This window comes from Naegleria gruberi (assembly GCF_000004985.1).
Source record: "Naegleria gruberi genomic scaffold NAEGRscaffold_54, whole genome shotgun sequence".
In the NCBI taxonomy this organism is placed as follows: Eukaryota; Heterolobosea; class Eutetramitea; order Acrasida; family Naegleriidae; genus Naegleria; species Naegleria gruberi.
Genome location: NW_003163273.1, coordinates 41,969 through 63,249, shown reverse-complemented (window position 1 = coordinate 63,249; position 21,281 = coordinate 41,969). Strand labels below are relative to the sequence as shown.

Below are 21,281 nucleotides of genomic sequence, written 5' to 3'. Positions count from 1 at the left end.
AATGGGATTCGAGAATTATTCATTTAACAAGTTAGGTAACATGAAGAAATGGTTCAAAAGTCTATTACCACAACAAAAGTTGAATCTCAAAATTGTACCGAAACGAGAGCCTATCAGGTTCGCAACTGAAGAAAAGAAGAATGATCCCGAATTTGTGTTGAAATATTTAAGGAATAATGGGAGTCAATTGAAATATGTTTCCAAAGAACTAAGGAATAATAGAGATATTGTTTGTGCAGCTGTGTCAAATTATTTAGATGCTATTCAATATGCTTCAGATGAAATCAAAGATGACGAAATATTTATGAAAGACATTCTGCTTATGCATCCTCTTACTGTTAGATTTTGTTCTGAAAGAGTGAAAGGAACAGAAATTGCACAAGAGACTATCAGATCCAAGCCGTTCAGAATGGAGGAGATGCCTACTCTTTCTGTTGTAGAATTCATTCCCAAGTCAATAATAGAGAACAAAGAATATGCATTGAATATGATTCAAAAGACATGCAATACTTATCTGTCCCTGTCTGACAACTTGAAAGAGGATCGTGATATTTGCTTAGAGGCAGTGAAAAATGGACTGTGTATATCAAAAATATCACCCCTCTTCAAAGACGATAAGGAAATAGCACTTAGTGCTGTAAAATCTTCCTATCGCAAATATGAATTCATCTCGGAAAGACTCAAGAAGGATAGAGATATTGTGTTGACAACTTTCAAAAATATTACTTACAGCTTTAGTGCAACAGTGCCTTTTGAAGTTAGTGACGACAAGAGCTTGATATTGGAATCAATAACTTATAACAATACCTTGATTCTCTTTAACATTATTTCTGATAGATTGAAATCGGATAAGGAGGTAGCTCTCAAATTAGTATTCCATGATCGTGGCTCTCTTTACAAATCCCTTCCTGAATCTTTGAAAGTTGATGTTGAAGTGTTAACAACAACATTAAACTCAATGATCCAAAAAGGAGGTACCTATTTTTCGAACTTTGATTATATACCCGATCAAACACTTTATTTGTTTTGCCATGATTATCCTAAAGCTCTATTACTCTTACAAGTACACACTTCGGCATTCCCCTTAATAAGTCCTAAACTGAGATCAAACAAACAATTCATATTGGAATTACTGAGTTTAGTTAGAAATTTTTATGGGCAAAAACTTGACCTTTCTTGTGTTGATAAGTCATTACTTCTGGACGAGGATGTATTAATGAAATTAGCAAATAACAAATATGGAGTAGAGTTGTTGAAAATACTGCCTAAGGATGTTTACTTGAGTGATAACATGATTCAGCATCTTGTGATGACTAATCCAGCAACAATTTCATATGTGCACCAAACTCCAGATCTAGTAATGACGGCTCTCTCTCAAGGATATAATTGTAGTCCTTCAATTCTTTCAATGATTAAGGAAGAGATATTAACTCTTGAGATGGTTATAATTGCTTTGCAGCATATGCAATATAGATGGATAGATGTTCCAGAAAAATTTACTTCAAAAGAGAATATTATCAAGATATTGACAGCCCAGCCAAAATTATATGTTGGGTTAGACTTTTATCAAAAGAGAGATACAGATTTTATCAAATTGGCAATTACTGAACCAACTAATTTCAAGATTATTCCTTACAATTTTCTTACCTCAGAACTTGTTGTTAAGGCACTCCAACACAACACTCCTGCTGATATTGAAAAATATATTTATCTACACCTTCCAACCATGTTCATGAAGAATGAAGAGGTTTACAACTTGCTTAAGGAAAAGATTCCACATTTAAATAATTTACAATAGATTATCTGAAACTTCCTCGTCTCTACTAGAGGCAAAGAAAGATGATATTGAATTTTGGCCATTTTTCGCTTTGTGTTCATTCATGAATTTGGATAATGTAATTTCGCTTGCAAGAAAGGCGAAACTATTGTCTATGAAGGATCCTATGGATTTGTGATCTTTAGCCTCCTGAACATAAACTTTGGTATTCTTTAACTTGAGTGGTATTTGTTCGTTTAAGGTTTTTTGAATTGCATTTCGAATATTTATAGACCTGGCGCTTTCTTCTAATGGTGAATCGTCTTCATTTGTCATTATTATAGAATTTCTCTTATCTAGAGAATTGTTTAATTCTTCCTCTCTCAAATTGTACAAATCCTCGTCATGATAACACAAGAACACAACTGGTTCCTCAAATTCCTCAAAATTTTCGTTCTTGTTATTCCTCATTATTCTCCTCTTGATATATGTTTGCAAGTACTGAATTGCAACTCGTAATTGATCCTCAAAACTCTTTGGCAAATATTCTTCACCATTTACTTTGCAACCAATATCTAAAACATACACGAATCCTTCAGTATCCTTTAGTTGGTATTGGTTATGTGTAGGAGACATATCAATCCATTCCAACGAAACAAGTGCTAATTCATTTTCATCAGATTCTATTGGATTCATAATTGGCCTTGTTGATATAAAGCTGTCAGAAGTGGGATCCAATCTAAATGAATCCGTCGATTTTAACTTTCCATCCATGTAATACCATTCACTTTTAAGGTGAAGAACAAATAGAATTGTAAATATGGAAGAATTTCGTCCAAAAATGCCAATTTTAAACCTGGGCACTTCTTGATCAGTATTAAAAGTGAGATTTTCTCTTTCAATTTGGAACTCGATAGGATTATAAGGTACTTGTGTACTATTATTACTGTACAAACTGTTGGTTCTGCTTATTACAGAAGTTGCAACAGAATTAGAAATTTGTTGTTCTGGTAATGAGTCAATTGGTGGTTGCGAACTCATATTCGAATTATTACTATCCATTCCATTCGATGGAGCAGATGTTCCAAACAAATTATATCTCAATCTTCTTCCGTAATTCGTATTTCGGGAAGATGGAATAGGAACCATCTCAGAAGCTAACTTTGGTTGACCACCAGGTGTCATTGTATATCGTCTATTTGTTGAATCCTGTAATTTAGGTGATGATGAAGGTGATGAAGAATTCATTGTTGGTGATTTGCTCTGTTTCGACTTTTCCAAATATCTATTTCGATGCTGACCAGCACTCCCACTACTCGTAAACGTTTCCTCCTCTCCAGTCATTAAAGAATTCATAAAATCATCATTGGCCGATATTGAATTAAACATTTTGTTTTCCTCCTCCCAAAAAACTATTTTTGTTATTATTATAATTATTAAAAACTCCTTCTATTGATGTTGTTATTGTTCAATAGCTATTGCAATATTGTTATTATTTGTTTCAATTATATAATGATGCTCTCTACTCTCAATGATTGTTACACTTCCTCCAATAAGATTTCCAATAACAAAGAAGAATAAATTAGCTTGTCCCGTAAAGCACAACAATAACAACAATTATTGAAAATAATATTTAAATAATATTTAAAGAAGGCTTTGAAAATATTGTCCTGATATTGTGTGATATTCTTTTTTGCTTTATTTTTTCAAAGATTGTGTTAGGATCAAAACTCCAAGAATATTTGGTTGTAATTTTTTTTATGGACATGTTGAAAATGGTCATGTGCGCCAGAATTGGTTACGCGCCAAAATTTAGAAAATTGTAGTGTGAAGCGAATCGTTTGGTTTCGAATAGTTTAGGATGTGAATTTATTGGAAGAATTAGACATTGTCGAGGTTTTTGACAAAATCTTTGGCCCAATCTTTGGCTCCATCCACTGCATGTTCCAGAATAACATTGAGAATGGTATCAGTGTACTCAATATCATTCTCTTTCAACAATCGAATAACTGTTTCCGTTTCTTCCTTCATGATATCGTTCTTAATTTCAAGAGAAATTTTACCTCCCAAATCTGAATCCTTTTTCTCACCTCCATTTTCCAAAAATCTGAAAATTGCCTTTTCCCATCTTGACCTAGTGCACACTCCCTTTGCAATTACTTTTAATTTCTTATCTAATTCTGAGAATTCATTAATCTTCATGATTTTCTTGGTTTTTGTTTCCTTGTATTGTTTGGCAACTAATTTGAAGGATGACATTTTACCATTTTTGTACATTTTTGTCACAATACCTTCAATCATTGCAAAACCACCAAGTTGAGATTTGGAATTATTTGCAACTTCTTTCAATTTCTTAAAATCCAGAATGCCTTGATATAAAATTTGAGAATATTCAAAACCAATTCTTTCAGCTTCTTCTTGAATTAAATTTGGAGGCAAATAGTGGCCCTTTTCATTTTGAATTTCGAATAACACAAATGAATGTTTTGGAATTCTACCATATAAAATTCTAGTATGTCTCAATCGTGTTACAGTTTCACCTCTATAGGTCCAATTCGGCCTCAATAAATCAGCAAGTGTCGAAACTGAACGAACAGCATCTCCAAAGAAAGTATCACAACCAATTGGACCTCTCTTTGACCTAAACACAAGTTGTGTTTCTCTATCAGTGTCCTTTACAAATTCTGGAAGAGAACTTGGTGTTTCCACTACATTTTCCGAATCTCCTTCCTCCTCATCATCATCATCCCTTCCACAACAACTATTCTTCTCCACCAATTCCATCTCATCCTTATACATTCGTTTAACAGAGAGTTGAGAACCATCAATCTTCTCCTGAGCAAAAACCATTGTCACTCCCTCAACCCATCTCCTATTAGAACCACCTCCAGATGACTTCTCTTTAGCACTCGGATACTTGGCAACGAGTTGATAGACATCTCTATCATGAAGTTTCTTCTTCTTATTTGTCTTGCTTCTGTCAAAGTTTGTTGATGTTTCTTGTGTTGATTGTTCCTCATCAAAGTCATCGATGGGAATCTCTGGCATGTCTTGTAACATTTTTTTTTGTGTTGTTTCAAAAGTTCATCATTTCTGGAAGTGCATTGTGTTTTATTGTAATTTTTGAAAATGCATATTCAAATTTCACTCTTTGGGAACTTGGAACTCTAGAAAATGTTGAAATAATTGTTCGCAACTTTGATTGAGATTACTCACTATTATAAAGTACCAATCGAAAAACATAAAATAGGAAGAATGATTGCATTAAGAAATCTTTGAAAAAAATGATAAAATCTCTTGAACTCATCACCACATATTTAAAACCACAATTTTCTCATCCTATACGTGTATTAGATAGGTTATTTGTAGAAAAAGTGATTGAGGAAGTGGAAGACCAGGATTTGTATCAACTAGCTGTTCATCTACACACTAAGAACCAACATAAAGAATTAACTTCTCTACTATTTTTGATAAAGGCAATGAAAGTGCATGGAAACACAGTAGTGGAAGAAGTGAGCAATGATCCTACCAAAGTGTTGCAGCATGTTAACGGAGAAACAAAAACTGTTTGGATGGAACTTACACAAGTGTCTGTTGTTAATTTAATTGAAGAACATTCTAACCAATCCGAATCCCTTATCTGGGAAGAGTTGAAGTCTGTAAGCAATACATTTCGTGAATGCTCTGTTTTCCCTAACATTCACTGTTAACATCCCACACCAGTTCGAGTATTTTGTCAATGGCATGATACATATATTCAAAGCTTATCATTGCACCGAAAGGGACAAACACTTGGAAATGGCCTACGAATGCCTCTCTTTTTCTTCAGCAATCTTTATTGAAGATACCTCATATTGGTTATGGCTACGAGATTTTATGGAAATTATTCCACTGAATAAGTTGGAGCTGTTTGTTTCCTCCTTATTATTAGGTGCACCTAGACAATTAATAGATACTGAAGGTATTATTTCCATGTTGAGGAGTGAACATATGCGATGTTTTGCAGGGTTTGACATGGAAGTGTCAATAGAGTTAGCAAGAATTTTATCAGAGATTAACCAAGCTCTGAAACAACCTAAAGAGCTTATTGATCTTATTGAATTGGCAGAAAATAACCCCACATCATTAAATTTACTGTATGTATCGGTAAATATTAGAGAGATGAATCTAGATGATGAAGGAAGGCTATTTGCCATTCATAATATTGCAAGTCCATTACTTCAGTTAAATGACCTCACTCCGGTAATTGACAAGTTGGAGGTATTAACATTTGAGTGTATTAGAATCATGAACCAGTTACTTGTTCGAATTATTCATAGAACAGCTCCGTTCTTCAATATTATTTTACATAGTTCTTTAACATTCTTGAAAGAAGAAACAAAAAGAAAGGCTGTTCTGACAGTATTAATTGAGCGAGTTGAACCTTTACTATCATCCATTCAAGATTTACATCTCATATACCGCTTGATTGAACTGATGATGTGCATGTATGCATTTCTTAGCGACCTTAATCCTTCCCAAAATCAATACCTGGAAAAGAAGGAAGAATACAATAAAGCATTCAATCAAATTGCTTCAATAATGTTAGATATAATGAATAAATTTATTAGGTGAACTTGAAAACACGTAGCTCCTAATTACCATGTTAGTTACTGGTAACAGAGTCTCTTCTGGCACATTCTTTCAATATTTTTCGTTCTTGATTGGTCTTTTTGTGTTCCTTAATGAAATTGGTGATGAAATTCCACTTGGAACCGACGAAACCTGAGAAACTCATCATTCTATCATTGGTTGTTCTGGCTGGGGCAACTGTCAGACTATTCATACAACCGAATATTAAGACAAACACCAGGCCTAAACCATGAGATAACCAACCACTGATAATTTGATTTTCCTTATCCATGTATGGAGCAATATACGAATCCCAAATACCAAAGACACCTCTCCAGCAAAATACACATCCAACAGCTACGATATAAACGTGAACCTTCTCAACAATCCACAGGAATGAAAGAATGCAAAATCCAAATATCTTTGGTCTCATTTTGTGATAGGGTCTATCGGAATCTCTGAAACTTTCCCTGACACTCTTCCAGTATTTATGGAGAATAGTGTGAACATCATGATTGCTCACAACCACACTCAATAATTGGAAGAAACCGACTGATGCAATACCTATTCCTAAATATATTAAATTAATTTGGGCTGCCCTCTCAGGACTTGTCCCTCCAAACACAACATAGCTCTCTATGAGAACCCAAGTTCCTCTCCAGAATGAGGCAACACAAAAGTTGATCAACAAAATTGTCACTAAAATCTCTAAAACATCCAAACCTAGAAAACTCATATTCCAGCAAACTTTGCTTTTTCGTGACTGTTTTGCTGCCAGCTCCTTTCTCAAATCTTCCAGCTTGTTTTTAGTTCTGTAAATATCGTAGAGAATTTCCTCTTCTGGTCTTTCAAGAGGAGTCTGTTCATTGTCCATCTTTTCCAAATCCTCTTTCTGAACCTCAACTGGATGAATTGCATTCTTTGATTGTGACTTTTGTTCTAGTTCCTTATTGACACCCAACAAGTCCTTTTCCTTTCTTAATAGTGATGCATCACCAGGAATTTCCTTCTGGTTCACTATATGATTATATAAATCGAATGTTTGTCTGGAGAGATTAGGTGTCGACCTTTGAATAGCGTCCTGATCCAACTTTCGAACAAAAACATCGTGATACATTATGTTTGGAGATGATCCAGCAGCATGTTGTGGTGGTTCACTCCAAGAAGTGCTATATACTTTCCTTCCCTGAATTGTTTTTGGTTCGAGTTCAACCATTGATTTCAAATCGATATTAGGAGGAGAAGTATTATTCGAATGTGGTGAAGTTATTGGAGAAACATTTGTTGGATGACCAATTGCTTCGTTATATGATGGGGGAGGAGGTGATTGTGGTCTACTATTCGATTGAGCTCCGGTGCTTAATCTTGATGTAGATCTTTGATTTGAGTTTGTACTAGATCTATTCGACAGTGAAGGATTATGCGGAACCATCGATGAAAGACTATATTGTGTTGGTAATTCATCATTGAATGGATCATCATCATAAGAAATATTTAAGGTGATTGGTTGTTGATTCAAGTCATAGGGTTGTAGATTACTGACAGGACTAGCCGAAACTAGTATTGAAGGATTAGTCGAATAATTCGAATAGCTTGGACTCAAGTAAATAGTTTGAGGTGATGTTCCGTTAAAGGGCTGGGAAGGTTTTGTAGGTGTATGATAGTTGTTGTTATTTACATCACCGGATGGTGTATTGTTTTTGTAGGGCGACGAATAATGTGGTTGTGCAGACATTTTTTCGTATACGAAAGTAAGGCTAATTGTAGTTTGAAAGAGGAGCGAGAATAATTTATTCAAATATTTACATTGTATTGGTGAGTTATTAAATTTGATAATCGTGTCAATTTCCATTCTTTTTATGAAAATCATTCTCTTAAATATCGCGAGATGATTGTTAGAGATGTTCCAATAGAACTTTCAACTGTGGTATTTTATATTAGAAAGTCGTGTGTTGAATAACTGACTAATAATTCAAAGTTCAGTTCAGCTATTTAAGTAAAACGTCCAATTCTGAGTTCTTCTTTCAAAGAAATTTCTTGAAACCACAGAAGAATAAATTTATTTCTTCTTGGCATAGAATGGAACTGTAGCATCACATTGAGCCATATTCCAACCAAATTCTTGTGGTGGAATAATTGTTATTTCCTTAATGTAAATAATCTTCAAATCAAGAGAAACAAAAGCTCTGAAACATTCCTTATTGACATCAAATTTAAGTTGACTAAAATCAAGACACAAGGAAATGAGCTTATCCAAAGCAGCTGGAGTAACGCAAATTGGTACAGTCAAATCAGCAATTGTCAAATTCTTATTATAAATAACCATTCCATCAAAAACAATTTGAACAATGGCTGATTCAGTCTTTAAATCAACATCAACAGAAAATGAAGCATTGAAAGCAACATGTTCTCCAACAATGGTTTGATTAACAGAAACATCACATTCAAAAGCCTTTTGATCCTTTGAAATATTACTATAGTGACAAGATGCTTCTTTAGCCTTCATCAATTTACTCTTCAGCTTCATAATTGCTGGATGTTCTGGTACTCTTTGAACGAGAGCAATTCCATTCAAGTCCAACTTTTCATTGCTTTGTTGGATCTTCTTTTGTGTAGAGGCAAAGATATCAAATCCGAAGGTTTGTTGCGAGAGGAAACAAACGACAACGAGACAAGCAATCAAACAAACAATTTTCATTTTCATTTTTTTTAAATAAATTAAATAATTCATGATGATGATATATTATCTAATAGCCAATATGAAACTCAAAGTATCGGAATGAATAATATTATATATTCTTGTTATATAATAAAAAAGTTTATTGTAATGCATTAATACTATTGGTACTTTAAATAAAAGATTTTTTTCGTAATTACAAAAAAATGCAAAGCCTTCATGATGAGGAAGGAAACATTCCAAGAGAATCGAACATTATCATCAATAGACAGAATGTGATTGGATCATCATCGGATAATAATGAGGAAGAAATAATAATCGAGGAAGATGAACAACAACAACAAGAATACAATCATCATCATACAATATCAATTAATAATGAAGATGAAGAGGACCAACAACAATCACCATTACCAAATATTCAACCGGAATCCAGAATACAAAGATTGAGAAGAACTTTCTTTTTAGGTTATTTATTAAAATTATGGGATATTACATCATCGATGATTCCTTTGGGATTGTTGAGTTTTGGTGGGCCAGCTGCACATATTTCAATTTTACAGGAGAATTTTGTGACGAAAAGGCAATGGGTTACTCTTGAACAATTTACTGAATTGTTTGCTGTTTGTCAATCATTACCTGGACCAACTAGTACACAATTAGTGATTGCTCTTGGTACAATTCATGCTGGTTATTTGGGAGGATTATTATCATTTATTTTCTTTGCTTTACCGACTGCTATTATTATGGCCTGTGCTGGTGTTTTGTTAAAGGATCAAAATGTCACTGAAATGTTTCCATATTATTTGAAAGTTGCTTTGAATGGATTTTCATGTGCTGCTGTCTCAATTGTACTTCATGCAGCATATACGTTATCATCACGATTGACCACTGATAGGATTTCAAGAACATTATTAATTGCTGCATTTGCAGTATTTATCATTTGGCAAAAATGGTATACTGTTTTAATTGTCATGTTTTGTGGAGGATTTATCAATGTAGTATTTGAATATACCCAAATATTCTATCAGAGAACAATCAAGGAGCACGGATTGAGAAAACCAAAAGGTTTCTTTGCATCCGCCAAGTTCTTTGCACGTGTATTTATTATGAATATCAAAGAGTTCAAGCAGTATATCAGTGAAAAGCTCAGTAAGCTGAAGAGACGTGGCAACAATAGAACAACAAGTGATTCTTCATTTGAATTGGAAGAAACAGGAGCCGAATCTGAACCACAACTCCTTAGAAATGAAGAAGATGCAGCTGATTTGGAATCCAATCCACCAAAGGAAGAAGAGGACGAACAAGACTTGCCACCTACAACAGCATCACCAACAGTTGAAGAAACCAAACTTCCACTACCAATGAGACCATTCATGGGTATAATCTTCTTGACAATATTCTTTGTCCTCTTATTTGGATTGTTTATTGCTCGTATTTCTGTGAAATATCCACCACTTGAATGGGCAGAAGGATTTTACAGAATTGGAAGTTTGATATTTGGTGGAGGTCATGTTGTTTTACCAATGATTTTGAATGAATTTTCAGAATTGGGTTATTTGACAGAGGATTCATTCTTGAATGGTTTTGCCTTACAAAGTGCCTTACCTGGACCAATGTTCAATATTTCTGCCTATGTTGGAGGTATTATGGGTGATGTGGTTGGTGCCGTCATTTGTTGGGTAGCATTGTTTTTACCTGCATTCCTTTTCGTTTGGGGAGCTTTACCATTCTGGCACAGATATAGACAGAAGCAAATTGTTAAGAGTATTCTCAAAGGTGTTAATGCAACCTCTGTCGGATTTGTTTTCACTGCTGTTTACATTTTATGGTTGGGAAGTGTTCCAAACTTGCATATTGCCTCAGCATGTACTGTTGTGTTCAGTATTTTAATGTTATCTGTTTATGATATTCCTGCACCACTTGTTATCCTTGCTGCTGGTGCAATAAGAATTATTTTAGATTTCAAATCAGTTCAGTAATAAAGTGAGATTTTATAAAGTTAAGAAGATTAAGATTTTCGATAATTATTATTAGTGAAAAAGTATCATTAATGAATAATAATAGGAAAGAGTTGATTTTAAATAGTTTTTTTTATGATTTAGTCAATTTAGAACAATTCGAAAGACTTCTTGGAACCCTTCTTTTCAACCTTGACAACGTTGAATCTGACAGTCTTGGACAATGGTCTACATTCACCAATGACAACAACATCACCTTCGTGAGCTTCGAAAGCTGGAGAAATGTGAGCAGCAACGTTCTTGTGTCTCTTTTCATATCTGTTATACTTCTTTTCGTACTTCAAGTAGTCTCTTCTGACGATGAGGGTTCTGGCCATCTTGTGGGACTTGACAACACCTCTCAAAATTCTACCTCTGATGGAGACGTTACCAGTGAATGGACACTTCTTGTCAATGTATTGTCCTTGAATAGCAGTCTTTGGGGTGGAGAAACCGAGACCAATGTTCTTGAAGAATCTGACCTTTCTTCTTTCTTGGTCAGTAATCTTACCATCCTTAAGTTTCTTCAACAAACCTCTCTTGTTACCCAAGAAGACGGATTCTTGCTTTTGGAAAGCTCTTTGGTTTTGAACGGAAAGTTCGATGGACATCTTGACTGTATTTTTTTTTTCAACAAAATTTCTAAATAATACCTAGTTGTCTTGGCATTTTTGCTCATTACAATGGAAATTTTCTCAAGGCATTTTACCTCACAACAATAAAATTGCTTGAACAACAACGCACAACATAGAGAGCAAGTTGTTTTTATTCAACAACAAACGACTCTCTGATGATAGGCTCATCATACAAATCCCTATCCGCAATATAAACAACACCCTGCATCAAACCAGTACCTGATAGCAGTGATCTCTTATCATCAACAACACGATTAGGAATGTAGGCAAAAAGTGAAGGATCCAACGACATTGGAACAACAAAAGGGAAGGCTAATACATTGGCTGATATCTTTCTCGAAGTATTGGAAAAGAAGGATTTGTTCATTAGTGAGAAGGGATGAAGAAAACGTGAAGCCAAATAACATCCATACTTTTCAAAGTTTTCCTCTTCTCCTTCTAGTACATTGGATAAACGTTTAGATAGATTGCTACCAGCTCCTTCTGCTTGTTTTCTATTATTCTTATGATGGCCATCATCTTCATCATCATTATTGAAGGAAAGAGTAGCATCATTGAATATTTCATCATGATTATACATGGTATTAAAGAAGATTTCATTCTCCAAGTTACCATTAATATAAAACTGAGGCTGATTTGACTTTTGAAGATAGGGTTGTAACATGCTCCTGTTGTATCGATCAATGGATGAGTCTCCTTTTGTAATTTTCAAGAACTTTTCCTCAGCTTTTTTCAATTGAGCGACTGAATAGACCATTCCAGGATAAAATCCAATAACACTACCCTTCTTACAGTGACCTTTCATGTAGAGAATATCTGAGGAATTATCAATCATTGGACACCATCCTAATTCATCATGGACCTTCTTTGAGAGAATGTTCAATCTTTGCTTTTCCATTCGTTGTAAAATTTCCACTTGTAATTTTGCCTTTTCATTAGGTTCATTGTGAAGAGATGAAATTGAGGATTTTTCAAAGAGTGGATGTGGAATTTTCTTATTTGCTTCCATTTGATTACTCAATTCAAAATTACTTTGTTTACGACTTTTAAAGAACTCGGCATCCATCTCTATTTGAGAATATTCTCTTTCGGAATTTTGGAATTGAGATTGTTGATGATTAAATGTTTCAATACTAGTTTCATGTGAAATATCAACTTCCTTCCATTTAAATAACAAATTTTCCACTTGTTTTGCAATCAAATTTTGACTGTTCGAAAATAATTTTGTTGATGATGTCGGAAAGTCATTAAATAAAACATAGGGAGTGTGTTGTTGCTTCTTGTTGGATTGTTGTTGCTGTTCATGAAGTTTTAATAATTTAAAACTTCTAATAAAGTAGAGTTTTTCCTCTAATTTTGATGGAGAGTAGAGAAATCGGAGAAGAAGAGGATACTTTTGAGACATTTTTTAATATAATTTAAATACAATGTAATATTAAATAAGATTGATGAATTCTCGGAACGGCTGTTGGATAAATAGAATAATTTTAAAAAGTTTTAATTTTCAAGAACAAGAAATTGTAAAGTAGTGTATTTTATGGAATATTCTATGGATTGTATCGATAGAATTTGTAAATATGCTAATTCATGTAATAAAAAGAGACTCTGCTAGGTTTTTAAAGTTTATTTGTCAAGTTTCTTCCTTAAACACTTTGGCTTAACAGATTTTTTAATTATCTGGAGACGAAAATGGATTTAAATTTAATTTTGAAATTTGAAATCAATTATAAGTTTTGGCAATTTCATATTTTGAAGTAATTGAGCACCTTCACTACTGAGCGGATTGGTTGTCATATTGAGATATCTCAAGTTTTTAAGCTCAGAAATTGCTTTAGCACCCTCAAAACCAATATGATTGAAACTAAGATGAAGACTGGTCAATTGTTTCATTTCACCAATTGCCTTTGCTCCTTTATCGCCAATAGCGTTTCCATCTGCACTGAGTGTTAATAATTGTTTCATTTTGCTTATTGATTTAGCACCTGCAGCACCTATCTGATCGCTGCATATACTCAAATTGGTCAAGTTTGGAATTTCACTAATTGCTTTGGCTCCTTCTGGACCCAATTGATTGTAATCAATTGTGAGGGTGGTTAATTGTTTCAATTGACTGATTGATTTGGCTCCACTTGCTCCAAGAGCATTCTCAGAGATACGTAGTTCTTTCAGTTCTTTCAAATTACACAATGCTTTTGCACCCAATTTTCCAATTCTGTTACTTTTAATTTCTAATTTAGTCAACTGTGTCATTCCACCAATAATTTTTGCTCCTTCATCGCCAAATTTGTTGGAAGATATTTTCAATTCAGTCAATTGTTTCATTTCACCAATAAGTTTAACCTGTTCCACATCTTCAGTACAAGAACAAACAGAAAGCTTTGTCAACTGTTTCAAATCAACAATTCTTTTCAAATCTATTTCTCTAACCCAATCAATTTGAAGCTCAGTCAATTGATTCATCTTTTCAAAAACATCAAACCATTCATCATTTAGTTTATAAACGCTTTTAAACTTAATCTTGACGAAATAATGTAAAAATCCCTTTTCCATCACACGGTTGACCTTCGGATTGCTGAAGCATGCAGAAAGTTTTGATCTTTGCTTGATAACTTCTAACCATTGTTTTGAAATTAATGTACATTTCGTCAATACGAATTTCCAATCATCACCCAGGAAGGACAATATTTCATAGCAAACATCATCGGAGAATGAATGATCAGTATAACCTTGGTTGACTTGAGTCATTTTTTTTATGTGATTTATTCGAATGTGTGAACAGCATTTAAAGTCTTAGCGATTGAGAATTAAATTATTCTCATTAAATTCTCAGAACATGTTCTAGTTTAGATCTTCTATGAAGAACAGGATTCGAAATTCCAATATTTTAAAGGAGCATGCATGAGTTGTGATTATTTTTTTAATACTTTCAAAAGTTGCAAGCTCAAAACAAGTTCTGGGTATGGACATTGTCTTTAATGTTACTCAAATACACAATTTATAAGCAATTATAATGAGGGGTTATAGCTCAGTTGGTAGAGCGTCTGCTTTGCATGCAGAAGGTCTAGTTCGATTCCCTATGACTCCATTTTTAGAACTATTTTTCAATTATAATTATTAAATTTTGCGAATATCTTTAAAAAATGTCTGAAAGTGATTCATCATGCTCGAGCGATTCTGACGACTATTCGTATGAGCAAGAAAAAACCACAAAAAGAAAATATGTTTTTAAACATGAATATTCGTATTACAAGAAAAGCAAAAAGGAATATTTAGGAATGCAAACACTTCTCGGAAGTCAACCAGATGAAATTATTGAACAAATACTAAACTTTATGAATTACAAATCTTCGATTCAAGCTTCGAGCGTTTCTCAACAATTTAGAAGAGCTTGGAAACAAACTCCTCATGGAATAGTTTATACCATGGTCATTCAATTGAACTATTCCTTTAAGAAACATTCTTATTCATTGGATGACAAAGTTGATTGTAGAAAATTTACAAAAGAAATTGTTTTAGGAGTAATGGATCAATATAAAAGAGAAAAGAAGAATTTATTTCATTTACGAAAGGCAGATCGGCTAATTAGTGAACTAAGAAAAACCAAAAAACAGTCAGAAAACTTTTCAAATGCCATTTCAAAAATTACTGGATTTGATTATGAAAGAACAAGCAAAATGGACTATGGAACACTTGTGTGTAAAGCTGCTGGCTTTGAAATTGAATTTGGAGAACTGGGAATGGTTAGATTTTGGGGATGGGATCCATATAGCAAGTATGAAGAGGGTTCTTCCTATCATGGAATATCTGCAGAACTGAAAGGTTTAGAGTTAACAAATGAAGAATGGGATATAATTATTGGACAAGCAAGTGATTATATTGATTCATGTCAAGAGTTTGAGGACTTTGACTATTACGATGATATGGGTAAATCAGTATTTACTGGGCATGAATTGGAAATACCATAGTATCATCAGCTCTTCAACTAAATATATCAGATTCCTTTTATTTTTTTAAAAAAATGTCCAAATTTGCAAAGGTCGAGCAAAGTAATATGAATGATGATTGTGTATTAAGGGAAGAATATGAAACGGATGTTGGTTCATTAGAAGAAGAGCAAACTAATGGTTTTAAACGAAAATACATTTCCGAAAGTGAGCAAAATAACTGTAAGAAACAAAAACAAGAAGAAGAAACCGTACCGGTTTGCAACAGAATGGCCATACTTTTAGGTAATCAGCCAGATGAAGTTGTTAAAGAAATATTGAATTATCTCCCTTCAGAATGCACAATCAGTGTTTCGTCAGTTTCTAAGCAATTTAGAAGAGTTTGGAAAAACACACCTTACGGAATAGTTTATAACATGCTTATTAAGCTTAATCATTCCTTTAAAGTCAATTCCTATTCATTGGCTGATAAAGCTATTGTCGGTGAGTTTGCAAAAAACGCTGTAACTTTAGTATTTGGGAAAGTTGAAAAAGAAATTGAGTTCGTTTTTAACAGCAAAAAGACTGGAATTTTCAAAGCTGAGCTGAGTAAAATCGATCAACAGTCAGAAAACTTTTCGAATGCCATCCCAAAAATTACAAGATTTGACTATGACGAGGGAGACAACATTGGTTTGTATGCCTATAAAGGTCATTGTTTTGAAATTGAGTTTGGAGAGCTAGGAATGGTAAGGTTTTCAACTTGGACTCAGTTATATTTAAAACATAGCAATGATGGCATAAATGCTGAATTATCAATAACTTTGAAAGAATTGAAACTAACGAACGATGAATGGGATATTATCATTGAGAAGGCAATTAGTTACATGGACCCGGAAGTTTCTTTTAGAGAGTTTTCATTTACCAACAAACCACTTACTTCCCAATTCACAAACCACAAACTCGACTTTGAAAAGTTCATTTGGTGAAGGTAAAATTTACAAAATCCTGAAAACCACAGAAAACGAAATTTCGCTTCCACCGCGCAATAGAACCAAAAAATTCCAATAAAAAGTCGCAAATGTGTTTCCAACTTGAAATCAACAAACTCAAAAAAAACAAAACAAATAACAAGATGGACATTTTCGTAAAGAGTATCACCTCCAAAACCATTGCTCTGAGAGTTGAAGGTAATGATAGAGTTTCTCACCTGAAGGAAAAGATCTTTATGAAGGAGGGAATCAAAACTGAATCACAATCACTCATCTACTCTGGTAAACAAATGCAAGATGATAGAACTTTGAATGAGTATGGTGTCAGACAGGATGCTACTATTCATTTGGTGTTGCGTCTCCTTGGTGGATCGGATTAGATGTGATTTTGTAAAGTTTGTTTCTTATAAAAATGTACAGATAGATTATTCTATGATTGTAAAATAAATTATCACTTTGTTTACAATATTAATCTAATTGCAAAATGATCTTGCACATCATTGCCACGTAAATAACAAAATATTAAAGCACATCACTTCATAAAACGATGATCAATTTCATAATTGAAAAAATGAATGATGATGAATTTCTATTGGATTCGTGGTCACATTGGTACTGTAAAGAAGGAAGTGGATTGGAAGATGGCTTTTTCAGTGACCAACACAATGAAGTTGCTATTCGAAAGGTCCAAAATTCAATGTATTACTACTTGATGAGAGATGAAGAGGATCAATTGACATCAGCTAACAACAACTCTCCGAAAATTTATCATGATTTGTTTAAAGTTGAGCAATGTCATGATGATTCAGAGAATAGTTTTCTAATTAAAAAGTTTAATCTATTAGAAACTAAGAAAGAAACTATTTATTTTACAATTCACATACCTGAAATTAGAAAGAAATTATTGGTTTCTAGAGAATTAATCATGTTGGAAAGCAAGGTTTTTGAAGCAATGTTAAATATTGAAATGGCCGAGTCGAAATCAAACGAAATGACTTTACAAAATTGTGAAAAATCGTGGTGTGATTATTTTGAAATGGTGATTGAATTTATTCACGTAGGAAAGTTAGGACTTTCTAAACGATTATTCAATGAAAATGATGCAAGAATTATTGGATGGAAAGATTTATTGGAATTATTGAAAATTGCTGACGAATATCAAATTGAAAGTTTAATCAGAGCTATTTCACGAGTTGTAAATCAATTCAATGCCCTCACTATTGGACTCAGATGTTTGGAATTTTCAGCTGATTGCAAGGATATTATCATACCTAAGGTTTGCTACATGTTGGGTTATAATTCATCATGTGTTATTTCTGATACAGTATATCGTGGAGAGAAATTGGAATATGCAAATGATGAGGATGAAAAGAAATACATGGAAAATCCAAAATTACTTATTAAGTATTATCCATTCCTTGATAATATCATGATTTCAAAAAAGTTAACTCAATTACTATTAGCACTATTATATGTACCTGTGTTAAAGATTGTTTCATCACTTCCATTGGAATTATTTGAAGGTTTGATAGATTCTCCTCATTTTTCTAAAGTGGAAGGAAACAAAATGGCATATATAGTAATGTGGATGCTTCAAGATATTGAAAATAGATTCAAAGATGCATATGGATTATTGAGGAAATATGATTGGAGTTTGTGTGATTACGAAATCCTCTACTCATTCTGTCTCATATTTATTGGAATTAGAAAGTCAATGCCACAATTTGAGAGCTTGATTGAAGAGATACAGGATCTGTTACACATTTACATGTTTAGGAAAGAACGTGTCATACCTGATGAGCTTTGGAAGAAATATCTCATTCAAAAAATTCCTGAAAAGGTTAATTATATTAATACAAAGCTTAGATTCCTATTACTTGGCCTTGATTCATCTGGTAAGACCACAATTCTAAACCAATTTAAAAGTGGAGAACCTGGAGTTACTGTAAGTGAAATTTAATCTATTCATTAATTAGTTTCGTTTAGACACCCACCATTGGCTTCAATGTTGAAACCTTGGAACGTGGCACTGCTGAAATTTGCATTGTAAGTTGAGGTTTTTGGAAAATATTTGAAATTTACTTTTAAAATTCTAGTGGGATATTGGCGGGAATGAAAAGAACCGAAGTCCACAAAAGGTTTGGAAACATTACTTGAGCAATACTGACTGCATACTGTTCGTGCTGGATTCGAATGATAGACAGAGACTTCAGGAAGCAACTGATGACCTAAACAGAATACTCAAAGATGATGAGCTCAAAAATTGTCCTATTCTAGTGTTTGCTAACAAACAAGATATATCTACATCTATGAGTCGTGTTGAATTGGTTTCACTGCTGAAATTACATACATTTAGGCAAAAATGGTATGTTCAATCGTGTTGTGCAATTACTGGTCTAGGTCTATCTGATGGTTTGGAATGGGCAATTCAGACAGTTGAGAAAGCTGTGGGTTTTCCTAAACTCCTTATCAATCACAAAAAGTATACCCATTTTGGTAGAGTGTCAAATTGGTGATTTGTGCAACATCTTTGTAAATGCCAATAATTTGATAATTATCTAAAAAAATGAGACTAATCCTCGGTTTGTGTTTTATCTTTCTCGCCACTCAATGCATTCTTCTTAGAGTTGTCTCTAATGGTGTGACTGCTCCTTCGCACACTGTCTATAATGATCATTTACAGAAAACTTGAATGATATTGAGAGGAGCCATAGCCCTAGTGGGAGGAAATGATAAGGGAAAATAATGTAAAATCTCTTCTTCAATTTTTAAAAACAACTCTGGAAATTTTGGTGGATCCATACATATGTGAAGGGAGATAGTTTCAATACTATACCTAAACAATAAATTGTTCTTAATTCTTAATAGTATTATTCTCCATAGCATTGAATTCATAATAATCCTTTTCAGAGAACACAAGTTGTTGTAATGTCTTATTCTGTTCCTCAACAAATTTTACAATAAACTCCAAATCACTTCCAAATTGACTTTCTTGCAACATTTCAATAAATTGAGTAATATTTGATATCATTCCATTGAAACAACTCTCTTTTAATAAACTAATATTTAAATTCTTATCCTCCTTTGAAAATGACTTTGTCATTGAATAAAGATGTAATGTTATTTGTTTTAATAAATAGGATGGAAAATTGTTATGTAATTCAATACTTGTTAAATTAAATGGTAATATTTCATTCATCAATTCTTGATTATTTACTAATAAGTAATATAAATTGAATGCAGTAGTAGTATAAGCGCCAACATTAAAAGTATTTCCTGATATTTCCCAATTAGAAGAGTCAGTAATATTAAAATTATTCTTCTCGGATTGAATTTTGATATTAAAATTATGAAGGCTATTGTGATTTCGGAAAACCCTTTTCCTTTTTTTTTTGAATTTTTTTGCAATTTTTTTTCCAACAAAATCCAATACAAACCAATTCAAACCAATTCAATCAAATAAAACAAACTTTATTTTAACTTACAATCTATTGGATTTCCAATTCTGTTGGGCGTGTCCAACATATTTTCGAACAATTTCCACTGGCATACTATCAAAGGTTTGTTTCACCAAGAAAGCCAATGGGTACGTTATATATTCTTCTCTTTTCAGTTCACTTTTCAACCACGAGAAACAAAATTCAATTAGAGTGTAATCTGGTGAATATCTACTTTGAAATAGAACATGTATTCCAGCTTCCTTCATGGAATCAACCAAAGTTTCCTTATTATGAACTGAACTATTGTCCATAACACACACTTTGTCTTTTGGAATTAAATGTTTCAAAGTATCCATGAAGTTTGAAAAGATAATTTGATCCACTCCTTTTTCGGTTGTATCAATGACTTCACAATAAACTACTCCAACCAATCTATTGATGCAAGCAATAATTGAAAATCTCTTATTCGAAACATGATGAGATGAGTTCCTTGCAGGTGTTCCTTTTAATGAGTGACCTCTCCTTCTTGCTAGATCGGTGTATGTAACAGTGGACTCGTCAATGAAAAACAAATCATCAATTTCGAAACCAAGAACCAATTCTCTGTAAAGTTTTCTATGTTGTTGAATATGAGGTTTTTTCCGATAATTACTTAATAATTCCACTTTCTTGTTAGTGATATTCAAAATCTTGGTTTTGACATCCGATAATTGAGATAATGATATCTCATTTCCAAATATTTCCTTAATAGATTGTTGCAACTCTTGCAGATAAAGAGTGGGCATAATTTCAAAACAAGTTTTAATAAAGGCCAACATATTCAATTGTGTAGATTTTCCAGAATACCTTGGACGACCTGGTTTTGATTTTTCTTGGTTTTCCATATATTTTCTAATCGTCGGAAGAGAAAACAAGGTTTCCACTCGAATAAGACGAGCAATTTTGTGTGGAGGTATATTATTAGCAGATAATTGTCATATTTATATTTAATTAATTGAATCTCTTCGTCTGCCAAACCTTTTCCATTCACATACACTCTATCAGTTAATTCGGGCAGCCAAATTTTTTTCAAATCTGATGCAATTCAATCCAATTCAAACCAATCCGAAGCAATTCAAACAAACCTTGAAAAAATTCAAAAAAAAAAGGAAAAGGGTTTTCCGAAATCACAATATTGGATAATAATATTAATCTTTCAGTAAATCAATATCATTCGTTTTTTCTAGAAATCAGAACACGATAAATGT

At 33.2% G+C, this 21,281-nt stretch overlaps 12 protein-coding genes and 1 non-coding gene across 13 annotated transcripts; 5 read left to right on the top strand and 8 right to left on the bottom strand.

Annotated features, from left to right (window-relative positions):
• Nucleotides 1-1,789: 1,789 nt before the first annotated feature.
• On the bottom strand, nucleotides 1,790-3,145 carry NAEGRDRAFT_72542 (uncharacterized protein; the record flags this gene model as incomplete). Its single annotated transcript, XM_002672271.1, has 1 exon — nucleotides 1,790-3,145. The coding sequence occupies one exon, from the start codon at nucleotides 3,143-3,145 to the stop codon at nucleotides 1,790-1,792; it is 1,356 nt and encodes a 451-aa protein (XP_002672317.1).
• A 464-nt stretch (nucleotides 3,146-3,609) lies between these two features.
• NAEGRDRAFT_81234 (uncharacterized protein) lies at nucleotides 3,610-4,816 on the bottom strand (the record flags this gene model as incomplete). Its single annotated transcript, XM_002672270.1, has 1 exon — nucleotides 3,610-4,816. The coding sequence occupies one exon, from the start codon at nucleotides 4,814-4,816 to the stop codon at nucleotides 3,638-3,640; it is 1,179 nt and encodes a 392-aa protein (XP_002672316.1). The 3' UTR covers nucleotides 3,610-3,637.
• Nucleotides 4,817-6,382: 1,566 nt separating this feature from the next.
• On the bottom strand, nucleotides 6,383-8,102 carry NAEGRDRAFT_59227 (uncharacterized protein; the record flags this gene model as incomplete). Its single annotated transcript, XM_002672269.1, has 1 exon — nucleotides 6,383-8,102. The coding sequence occupies one exon, from the start codon at nucleotides 8,100-8,102 to the stop codon at nucleotides 6,402-6,404; it is 1,701 nt and encodes a 566-aa protein (XP_002672315.1). The 3' UTR covers nucleotides 6,383-6,401.
• A 307-nt stretch (nucleotides 8,103-8,409) lies between these two features.
• On the bottom strand, nucleotides 8,410-9,071 carry NAEGRDRAFT_81232 (uncharacterized protein; the record flags this gene model as incomplete). The annotated part of the gene is made up of 1 exon (XM_002672268.1): nucleotides 8,410-9,071. The coding sequence occupies one exon, from the start codon at nucleotides 9,069-9,071 to the stop codon at nucleotides 8,427-8,429; it is 645 nt and encodes a 214-aa protein (XP_002672314.1). The 3' UTR covers nucleotides 8,410-8,426.
• A 179-nt stretch (nucleotides 9,072-9,250) lies between these two features.
• Nucleotides 9,251-11,026, top strand: NAEGRDRAFT_72538 (uncharacterized protein; the record flags this gene model as incomplete). The annotated part of the gene is made up of 1 exon (XM_002672325.1): nucleotides 9,251-11,026. One exon carries the CDS (start codon nucleotides 9,251-9,253, stop codon nucleotides 11,024-11,026), a length of 1,776 nt encoding a protein of 591 aa, XP_002672371.1.
• A 100-nt stretch (nucleotides 11,027-11,126) lies between these two features.
• On the bottom strand, nucleotides 11,127-11,674 carry NAEGRDRAFT_56310 (40S ribosomal protein). The gene has a single exon (XM_002672267.1). The coding sequence runs from the start codon at nucleotides 11,653-11,655 to the stop codon at nucleotides 11,155-11,157; it is 501 nt and encodes a 166-aa protein (XP_002672313.1). The 5' UTR covers nucleotides 11,656-11,674; the 3' UTR covers nucleotides 11,127-11,154.
• A 135-nt stretch (nucleotides 11,675-11,809) lies between these two features.
• NAEGRDRAFT_52264 (uncharacterized protein) lies at nucleotides 11,810-13,084 on the bottom strand (the record flags this gene model as incomplete). Its single annotated transcript, XM_002672266.1, has 1 exon — nucleotides 11,810-13,084. The coding sequence occupies one exon, from the start codon at nucleotides 13,082-13,084 to the stop codon at nucleotides 11,810-11,812; it is 1,275 nt and encodes a 424-aa protein (XP_002672312.1).
• Nucleotides 13,085-13,380: 296 nt separating this feature from the next.
• On the bottom strand, nucleotides 13,381-14,424 carry NAEGRDRAFT_72536 (uncharacterized protein; the record flags this gene model as incomplete). The annotated part of the gene is made up of 1 exon (XM_002672265.1): nucleotides 13,381-14,424. One exon carries the CDS (start codon nucleotides 14,422-14,424, stop codon nucleotides 13,381-13,383), a length of 1,044 nt encoding a protein of 347 aa, XP_002672311.1.
• Nucleotides 14,425-14,693: 269 nt separating this feature from the next.
• NAEGRDRAFT_t596 lies at nucleotides 14,694-14,764 on the top strand. The gene has a single exon. It is a non-coding gene; the product is annotated as a tRNA-Ala (tRNA).
• Nucleotides 14,765-14,819: 55 nt separating this feature from the next.
• NAEGRDRAFT_52262 (FBOX domain-containing protein) lies at nucleotides 14,820-15,644 on the top strand (the record flags this gene model as incomplete). The annotated part of the gene is made up of 1 exon (XM_002672324.1): nucleotides 14,820-15,644. One exon carries the CDS (start codon nucleotides 14,820-14,822, stop codon nucleotides 15,642-15,644), a length of 825 nt encoding a protein of 274 aa, XP_002672370.1.
• Nucleotides 15,645-15,730: 86 nt separating this feature from the next.
• Nucleotides 15,731-16,591, top strand: NAEGRDRAFT_52261 (FBOX domain-containing protein; the record flags this gene model as incomplete). The annotated part of the gene is made up of 1 exon (XM_002672323.1): nucleotides 15,731-16,591. The coding sequence occupies one exon, from the start codon at nucleotides 15,731-15,733 to the stop codon at nucleotides 16,589-16,591; it is 861 nt and encodes a 286-aa protein (XP_002672369.1).
• A 574-nt stretch (nucleotides 16,592-17,165) lies between these two features.
• On the top strand, nucleotides 17,166-19,110 carry NAEGRDRAFT_72533 (ARF/SAR family small GTPase; the record flags this gene model as incomplete). The annotated part of the gene is made up of 3 exons (XM_002672322.1): nucleotides 17,166-18,539; nucleotides 18,581-18,640; nucleotides 18,691-19,110. 3 exons carry the CDS (start codon nucleotides 17,166-17,168, stop codon nucleotides 19,108-19,110), a joined length of 1,854 nt encoding a protein of 617 aa, XP_002672368.1.
• Nucleotides 19,111-20,075: 965 nt separating this feature from the next.
• On the bottom strand, nucleotides 20,076-20,918 carry NAEGRDRAFT_72532 (uncharacterized protein; the record flags this gene model as incomplete). Its single annotated transcript, XM_002672264.1, has 1 exon — nucleotides 20,076-20,918. The coding sequence occupies one exon, from the start codon at nucleotides 20,916-20,918 to the stop codon at nucleotides 20,076-20,078; it is 843 nt and encodes a 280-aa protein (XP_002672310.1).
• Between the last annotated feature and the right edge of the window lie 363 nt (nucleotides 20,919-21,281).

What these genes read in the sequence shown, in the direction of transcription:
- NAEGRDRAFT_56310 (XM_002672267.1), bottom strand. Translation starts at nt 11,655, where the DNA reads ATGTCCATCGAACTTTCCGTTCAAAACCAAAGAGCTTTCCAAAAGCAA.